The following is a 9,372-nucleotide window of genomic DNA, read 5'->3' as shown; positions in this document are numbered from 1 at the left end:
CAACAAACAACAATAATATATAAATATAAATATAAATCATTTCTTCTAGACTACACCTTATAACAGTAACTTTTTCTAGAATAAATACATTAAGAAAAAATCCAACATCAAAATCTTCAAAAACGCCTAAATGAGCAAATCAACGAACACAGGGAAGTACATCTAAAACACTTTGGCAACATTTAAATAGAGGTCGTGTTCTATATTCTTAAATCTTATACATTGGTGCTTTTTGACACAGTTGGAAGATAATATTGAGGTCAATTCGTGTTACACACTAGTTTTTTTTTTTTTTGTTCTCAGGGTACAAAAATGAATACAAATTGACTACGAATATTCCTGTCATCAGTCTTGAGGTGATATTAAACCAAATAAGTGATATTATATACCCTGCCTTTATGAATAGAATACTTATTGCCTTACTCAGTTTGTTTCAGACTTATCTACTGTTACATATAAAGGTTTGTACAGTACAATAGGCTCCCTAATGTGGTGTTCATTTCCATCGTAGACTTGTCCGAGGAGGAATTCTGGTCCGATGTATTGACCGCCTTCGACGTGGGAACACGCATGTTCTGCAAAGGACCGTAAATCAACAATAAATCATCCAAAAACCTACCGATTTCAGATGAATTTTCAAAATTTTAAAATTGAATTTTTTGATTTTTTAACACGAAAACTATTCAAATATAATATAACCAAACTCTACTGATTCTAACAATGTAACTTTTGCTATACAGCGTTTTTAAATTTCTAGCAAAAAAATCTTTCTTTGTGATATGATATAATAATTTTGAGAAAAATCATCAACATAATGTCTGGAATTTTGGAAGATAAAGACGAAAACAAAGTTTTGTACCCTCAGAAGTCCTGGACGAAAGTTTGGAAGCTGTCAATTAAGTGGTTCCAGCAAAATCGAAGCATTCGTTTGAAAAAGAATATACGAATTTTTGTGAACGGAGGAAGCGAAATCATGCGAAAGGAGCAGACGAAAGAATAATTTTGGCTTATATTTCGGAATGGTCTAAAAATGCAAAATCTTCATCAGGATGGTAGTATTATTCCCAACTACAGAAAATGTTATCTGTCAAAGAAAATATTGATATAAGCAGGTTTGTGACATCGCAATGATTATTATTTATGAGGTTTTAAACTACTCATTGTTATAGATTTCATCAAGTATCGGCTTTCCTAAAACAACAGTCTGTAAGGCACAGACCAAAGAAATCCAAGGTGTTCGCGCTCGAAGAAATGTAAATGTTCTTAGATAATCCGTCTGAACTGATGAATATTTAATACAAAAAGTAATTTTTATCGTAGAATTGGTGAATTGGTGGCTGAAGAATACACGGCTCATAGTTTTAGGCGTTCGAGTGCAACTCTACCAGCAGACTCTGTGGCAGCTTCAACAGTTGTAAAGTGACACGTGACACGGTGGCTGGCGTTCGAATCGTGTTGTGGAAGAATACATAGAGCATTATCTGAACATGAAATCGAAATTTTGAGAAGAATCATCAAGCAATCATCAAAATCGTTAATAATAGATCTGTCTTGAATTGTAACTTTTATATTTCAGACTACAAAGACAAAAACTAATTCACTGTTAATATTTCTGCAGAAGAAATAAAAATCTGTTCTTGTTTGAAATTTTTTAATTCACTAAACGCTTTGATTTCACTTGTGAATTATGAACTCCTTATGAAGGTTACTGTGGAGTTCATAATAACTATTTAACGAATAAATTTGTTAATAAAGGCGATTAATAACTGAGTTAGTTACAATACTTTTCCGGCGATTGTAATTTTATTAAATTACTGAAAGTTCAAAATGTAAGTTATGCAACCAAACATACAAGTGAATTTTTTTATTAATTAACATTATTAGTTCACTAAATTTGGATATGTCCAAATCATGATTGATGCTTAAAGTGGACCGAAGTATCCAATACTTTTTTTACTTTTGGGGAATTTCGGCGACAGTTCAGGAGGGACTGAGGGTACATCTGGTTGCCTAAAATCATGCATTAATAAGCCTCTTGCTCTCTTGCTTTTCTAATAAGAAAAGCTTTGATATGTTAAACACACCAAGCTCTCCTACAACTCTCTTTTCGAGTTATCTTCCTGTATCAATTAGTTCGATTTGGGTTTTCGTAAAGTGAAATTCAAAATTGCAAAAGTGTTTTAAAAATTATTTATCATCTGGTCATTTTAAAACGAAATTTATCCATTACTGAAAATTTTAATAGTTAAGAAATCGGTAGGTTTCTGTATAATTGCCAACACCGCCGCGAATTCTCCGATATAAAACGCATTGTCAAGTAAAACCGGAACGGACTTTGGCTTCTCAAAGTCTTGTCCAGCCCCAAGAAAACAGACTTACCGTATCGTATTGTAGGTGAGGTGTTCGTGTTCGGTATCCGGAAAGATACAGTCGCTATAGTAATCGAGAAATTGACTTGGACAACGTCTACGTCTTTATCACTTTCTAGACTTACCTACAACTCGCAAAAGTTACACAGAAACTAACACCTCCGCCATACGTACTGAAAGCTCATAATAGATTTGTACTAATCTACAAATTCCAACAAGTGTTGTAGGCATCGGAGGTAAAACAAGGCTATTGGAACTGTCCCATTTGCTGCGAGAGTGCGGCTTGACGTTGCTCCCTCTGCAACCAAACGTCACCAAGTCGTCGAAACCCGACTTCGGAATACCTGTATTCGAAAACAAGGTGCTTCAGGTCCTTGCTCACGCCCAGGACTCCTTTGTCGATGAAGAACTCGTAACACTTTTCCAGCCGGACTCGCAGTTTTACTTCGTCTTCACTTTGATTGTCGATTGTCGCTTTTAGCTTTACGCCGAGCGTTCGAGAACACAGCGGAGACTGACGGTGCCTTTTTTGCAGCACCAGTCGTAGACGACTGGTTTTTGGTAAATTGGCGGGTTATTGAGTCTTCGCTATTTGTGGTCGTGGGTCTGGGTTGTTGATAAGGGACGAATTTGGAAAGGTTGTCGATGTTTCGAGTTTTTCATTAAGCCTTCTTCAGTTATAATATGAATCAACGATTTGTATAGTTTGTGCAAAAATATACTACGTGTTGGACGTAAAAGCTTTGAAAACACCGTTTTTCGCGGAAATTTACAATTCCGAAAAATTAAATTTTAGATCGAAGCTGACAAACGTACCAAAAGTCACCTACCTGTTCAGCCTCCCGGATATCCCGGGTTAAAGGTTTTGTAGACCGCCTGCACAATTAAGAACCACGTGTCCAATTTCGCGCCAACACTGCACGAATAACGTCATAGAAGATGGCAACTGCGTTCACCTAACGCCCACTTTCGCGATCTAACCTCTAGGAGGGTTTCTCGTAAACAACATTAACAATACCAAGCCCTAGTACTGGAGTTTTAAATAAAGTGACGTAATAGAATATCGACTTTGACTCTAGATTGGTAGAGATTCTTATTTTTGGAACGTATATGTTGAAAGCTTGCTAGGACTCTCTTGAAAAATAGTATTTTAGGAGCAGCTTTAAAAATATGACACCACAAATTTGAGCTTAAAATTTAAAAATCTATTGTCTATTTGAATTTGTATATTTTAGAGACAATGTTAATCTGCACTGGCATGCTTTTAAATAAAATATAATCTGATCTGTTCTACTTCTCCATTAGGTAAATAATCGTGAATAGCAACAGACACTGTTACGTATTTAAAAGAAACATATTTTTGTTAAGATCTACTTAAAAGATAAGATTATTTCTTATAAATATTCATTGCCTTCTTGAGTCTCTGTCAAAATATATAGTTTGCTAAAACTCAGTTAATACCATAATTATGTTGAACAAACAATATAATTGTTTTACTTAGATTTATTAATTAAACTGTGATAATAAATGCAATACTTGTTAAAGTTGCTCATTGTTAGTAATGTCACGATTCTTGAACGATATGAAAAAAGATGGAAAGATGGTTTAGAATAGCATTTCTGGTTGCGTCTAGATTTTTTTAGACGCGGAGCTATCAAACAATACAGGGTGATTCGCCCTAAATAATGAATGTGATTTAGGGTTAGCGGCAACCCAAAATACATTATTCATTTATTCCTTGAGTAACACCAGAATTTAAAAAATATCACAAATCTACAAAGTTTGTCGTTTTAAAAGCGGCACTGTCATGCTTTACCTTTAAAGTAAAAGTCGTTGGAAATAATTTTCTTCAAATAAATCCATCGCGGATTTTTCTTGGGCATAATGTAATTGTGTTCGTTTACAGCGCCATTGTTGGAAAATTTAGATTCATGGGTAAATAAAACGTTCTTGGTAAAACCGAAATCATTTAGCAGGTTACCGAACAAAATTGCAGTGTTAGTCTTCATCAAAAGTCAATTTCGCATAGTTCATGAACCAACTGTATATGATACGGATGGAACTTCTTACTCCGCCTTTTTCAGGATAACATAAATCAGAAAACTTTTATTTATTCAATTTTATTTGCTGAGTATGTCATATCCCACTTGATCTGTATTTTTTAGAGATAAAATTAATCTACGCTGGCATACTTTCAAATAAAAAATAATCCGATCTGTTAATTTTCTTAGAAAAGTAAAAACTTTTATTAAGAGTTTAAATTTCTTTGTTTGTGGGACACTGCTACACGCGTGTTTTGGTACACAGTAGGTTAGGTACCGTTCTCAGGCAGATGAGTAACTACTGTGTATTCATGGTACGTTTTATGGTGATTATCCCTTTTGGCGCATATAGAACAAATCGAAAAAAAAATGGAAGGACAGAATATAAAACATCATAATACGCTAACAATAGATCAAATTCAACATACACGAATAAAGTGTTTCAAAATTCTGAAAGTTCTTTACATTTAGAATAAGTTAAGATGGAGTTTAAACAAGTAAACGCTTCAACTACAAATAACGGTTTGTTAGTTCTCTATTTTCTAAATAACCTTGAATAATAACGATAATATCTATCTTTCATAAGGACTATTTAAGAGATAAGATTATTTTTTATTAATACCTACCTATCGCTTGTTTTATTGAATCTGTATCAAGATAGCTTTACGAATAGTCCATATATAATACCACAATACCAGTAACCATAGATATTTTCATTGCAAGTTTCAATTGTATAACGATTATTATTTTTTGTTCTAATTAAACATGGCAACCGTAAGTAGTTGGTGATGTGTACATTTTATAATAAGTTATTTGCAATTATATTTTTAGGGAAAAACAAATATCGACGGACAATATGAAACACCTGACAGTTTTTCCCCGGTAAGTTAGATATTAATGTAAATTCGTGTAGCTGTAGATGATAAATACAGCGTGATCAACACTGTTTGAGTTGGAAATAGAATTTAAGCTCTGAAGAAAGTTTGATTATGAAGTTTTAATAGTAATAAATAACAAATTTTTACATAAATAATATCATGCAAGTTTTCTCAGTAGAAGCTAAGGTCAAGCGACTGCTCTACCAGTTTCAAGTGAAATTCATTAGTACCAACTGAAAAGTACTTGTTGATCACGGATGCTATTTAAATTTTATAAAATAATATACTTTTGTACTTGTACTTTATCAATTATCAGTCAACACAATGGAAGTAAGATCAGGTACTAAAAATGATAAATGTTGTATTTTAGTATAAAATAGTTGAATGAGTAATGGTTCATAATCGGATTAAACTTTTTGCAATGAACAGCGTCACACGCTAATAATTTCCCTAGATTGTTGTTTAAATGAGATAAATGAATCATTAAAAAGTTCGCGAAAACTTTCTTCACTCCTAAGGTATTTTGCATGAATATTCGAGGGTATTTTTCTTCAATAGAAATGTATTTGTTAGGTTACTATGTAGACTCAACTTCTTTATTATTTATCTGATCAATAAATTTAGTAACAAAGTTTCGAAAGAATTAACATCTGCCACGATATTTTTCAAAAATGTAATATCTATATATTACAATTTTCGTCAACTTTATTTCGATATAACGGCGTGGCATGCAACTTTCTATATATTCTGCATCAGCAATCAAGCTTCCATTATGTCAATTGTCATCTTCGCAGAGTTCTATAAATTATTTCAAATAAACATCTTTTTGACCTTGGAATGGGTAGATAAAATTCTTCATATAACGGGAAAGAATGTAAATAAGATAAGAATTTCTCAGTACGTGCATAACTTCGACTGTTTATGTGCATACTTGGAAAAATTTCGACTATAAGCACGTTCAAATTTGAAGGATCAGCGGTTAAAGAAAATTAAATTTTCAATTTCAAAATATTCTAGTTTGTATAACTGCTGCCAGAAACACGTGTATGTCATGGTTATTCTCAAATTTATCATAAACGTTCGTCTCGGATTTTCCTGAAATGTTTCTAAAAAAATTGCAGCAATTGCATTTTTTGAAGTACAAGTTCAAATATTTTTGTTTTGTTGTGGTATAAACAAAATTGAACTTTAATATACATAGTGTTTATGAAAAATGTTTTAATTATTACAATTCTCAAATATCGATATTATCCTATGTTCAAATATAAATTGAACAGCCTGTATCTATTACTACATTATTAATGATGATGATATTTCGAAAAGGTTGTCGACGCATGATGAGTGATTTAAAAGACGTGTCCACTTTTATTCAAAAACGGCATCGCCCATATTTAAAAATTCTGTTCACTTAGAATTTTTACAATCACCTACGTCGACAACCATGTTGAAATAAATATAGTATGTCTTTACTGTAATTGAATTTCTTACCTTATAAAACATTCTTTTCAGAAATTTAAGAAGAGAAGTGGTACTACTGACGTAGGTAAAGACTATGAACATCTCTACATAGCGACCTTAGTTTTAAAATTAATTATTGACGATGACGTAGAAAATTTTTACTTGTCGTCAAACGATAGTGCATATGGTTCTTTCGATGACGTTGTAGTTGAAATTGAATTCAAAAATCGTATCGAAACGTTCGCTATTCAGTTGAAACACCTCAACAGAACAGGGGGAATACAAATTGAGCAGTTAAACGCATCGAGTGGAAACTTTAGCGTCGAGAAGTATTATAAAGACTTCAAAAAAGAGTCGAAGTTGTCTGACTCGCGTATCAAGATGGTTTTGTTTACCAATTCTAAGCTAAATGATGAATACATAGATCAGTTTAAATTTGGCAAATTGACGCCACATGAACAAGACAGTTTGCTAAGTACACGTATTTCAAAGTTGGGAGGACAGTGTTACAGATTTGAAGAAAATGAAGATAATTTCAAAGAGTATGGATCTTTTTTTAAAAATTTGTATCTCTATACTGGTCAAACGGATACCGTAGACCTGGAAACATGTACACTTGAGACTTTCAAGGCATATTTCAAATGCAACGACATCGTTTTCCGAGAGTACCTACATTTTATAACCCGGTGGAGTATGCAACAAGGAAACAAAACCAAATTAAATAAAACGTGGATGAAACACTTGATAAGTCTTTGTGTGTTTTCACCTTTTATCAGACCGTTATCTTTCGTCGCTGGTGGACTAGTGGACGCCAAAAGAAAAATGTTTAGAGAAGCTGTTTCGAAATTTGACTTGACTTACATAAGTAAAAACAATTTCGAGAAAATCGCCTCAATTTGGTCAAACGCTATCGACGATATAGATGACATAGAAGAAATGATTAAAGTGAATTACAAGTACCAACTTATCGAAAAAGGAATAAAAACAAAAGATAGTCTCTATGATAAAGACGCAACAAAAGTATCGAAGCTCATGTGGTTGCTGGGAAAAAGTCCGTTAGTCGTTGAAGGATGTCCACAAGTTTATGAAACAATAAAAATATGTCAGGTTCAAAATCTAATTACACTAGATGATCGAGAAACGGTTAATGGGTGTGTTAAAAAAAGTAGTACTGACCCCCTTCACGACAGTGCAGATGGTCAACAAAAACCATGCTTGTTTGAAAAGTTATTTGATTTAGAAAAGCACGTAGAGTTGTATGAAGACATCCTAGCGAATTTTACATATTCACTGCAAGGGCAAAAAGACGCTGAATTGAAATATTTGCTAAAAATCTGCGAAGATAGCGGCGACTTCATCACTACGGATGATTTAGTTGAAATGATGTAAGCTCCATTGCTGATTGGAAAATGCCAAGATGCTCTGCCACCCAGTCATGTTGAAAGAAAATTGACGAAAATTTTAATAGACATAAAATTTTTGGAAAAGATTAGTGAAAATACAATTGTTTTAGTCGATTGCGTAACAGATGTCAACTATTTTAAACAATTTTTGCCAAATTTAGTAGTCAACAAAGTGAATGACGTTGAGTTAATTCAGAACACAATTCATGAACAGAAGATATATATTTATGAAAACAAAATTTCACACGAGGAATTTTCTGCATTGTGTAAAAAAAAATTAGAAATTCAGTTTCATCACTTCAGATATTTAGACAATCATCGTTTGGAATGGATGGAAAGTGAAAATTATGACCCAGAACGAAAATATATCGACGAACTTGAGAGGTTTCGTCTACAAAGTGACTTTATGGAGTACACTATACACGAGCGTCAGTACTTTAGTCGTTCTCGACAAAATATCAATATTATATGCGCCGATGCTGGAATGGGAAAAAGCACATTAACGAAGAGTTTAAAAAACAGCAGTTCGTCTACAAACTGGATCATTTTAATCTACACCAGAAACCACGCCTTACACTTCAGGAAACATAAATCAAACGTGGAGAATTTCTTAAAATATATTTTAGAAGAAACTTTTAAGGACTGCATTAACCCGTTCCACCAGAAAGTGTTCAAAACAATGCTGGAACAAAATCAAATACAACTAATATGGGATGGACTTGATGAAGCATCTGATGCCACTCAAATTTTCATCTTAACTTTAGTAATTGCATTTTCTAAAAAAGGAGTGAAGCAATGGTTGACTTCTCGAATCAATTTAAGGGATATGTTGGAAAAGGAATTAGGTACGTTTGCGCGAAATATAAGACAATTTAGTGAAAACGAACAAAAAGAATATATAGAAAACCGTTTACGGATTACCGGTGAGGAGTTAAATGAAACTTTTAATAAAATAAGAAAAAACATAATGTCTTTTCCAAATTATGAAATTTTAGGCATTCCTCTACAAATTTATATGCTTACAGAATTATTTGTAAAAGACAGAGATAAATACCTGCTTTTGTTGGACGGTATTTTCACAGTTCTTGATCTATATGAACATTTTGTTGAGGAAAAGTTTAATGTTTTATATAAGGGTAAATATGGTGTTGCATTAGATTGTGAACAAAATAACCGAAAATTTGAAAAGAAAAAAAAAGCTAGAATGAACCACTATAAAAGT

General features: G+C 32.9%; 1 protein-coding gene and 1 pseudogene across 1 annotated transcript; one reads left to right on the top strand and one right to left on the bottom strand.

The window, feature by feature from the left end:
- Positions 1–263: 263 nt before the first annotated feature.
- LOC135137838 (uncharacterized) lies at positions 264–3,922 on the bottom strand (annotated as a pseudogene).
- A 1,156-nt stretch (positions 3,923–5,078) lies between these two features.
- LOC135138034 (uncharacterized) lies at positions 5,079–9,348 on the top strand. The gene is made up of 3 exons (XM_064067864.1): positions 5,079–5,185; positions 5,243–5,293; positions 6,799–9,348. The coding sequence occupies exons 1-3, from the start codon at positions 5,177–5,179 to the stop codon at positions 8,134–8,136; spliced, it is 1,398 nt and encodes a 465-aa protein (XP_063923934.1). The 5' UTR covers positions 5,079–5,176; the 3' UTR covers positions 8,137–9,348.
- The last annotated feature ends 24 nt before the right edge of the window (positions 9,349–9,372 follow it).

This window comes from Zophobas morio, unplaced genomic scaffold, assembly GCF_036711695.1.
Source record: "Zophobas morio isolate AGI-343-1 ecotype UQ-CSIRO unplaced genomic scaffold, CSIRO_AGI_Zmor_V1 ptg000030l, whole genome shotgun sequence".
Classification (NCBI taxonomy): Eukaryota; Metazoa; Arthropoda; class Insecta; order Coleoptera; family Tenebrionidae; genus Zophobas; species Zophobas morio.
Note: the sequence above shows the minus strand (reverse complement) of the source record. Positions and strands in the feature narration are given on the sequence as shown.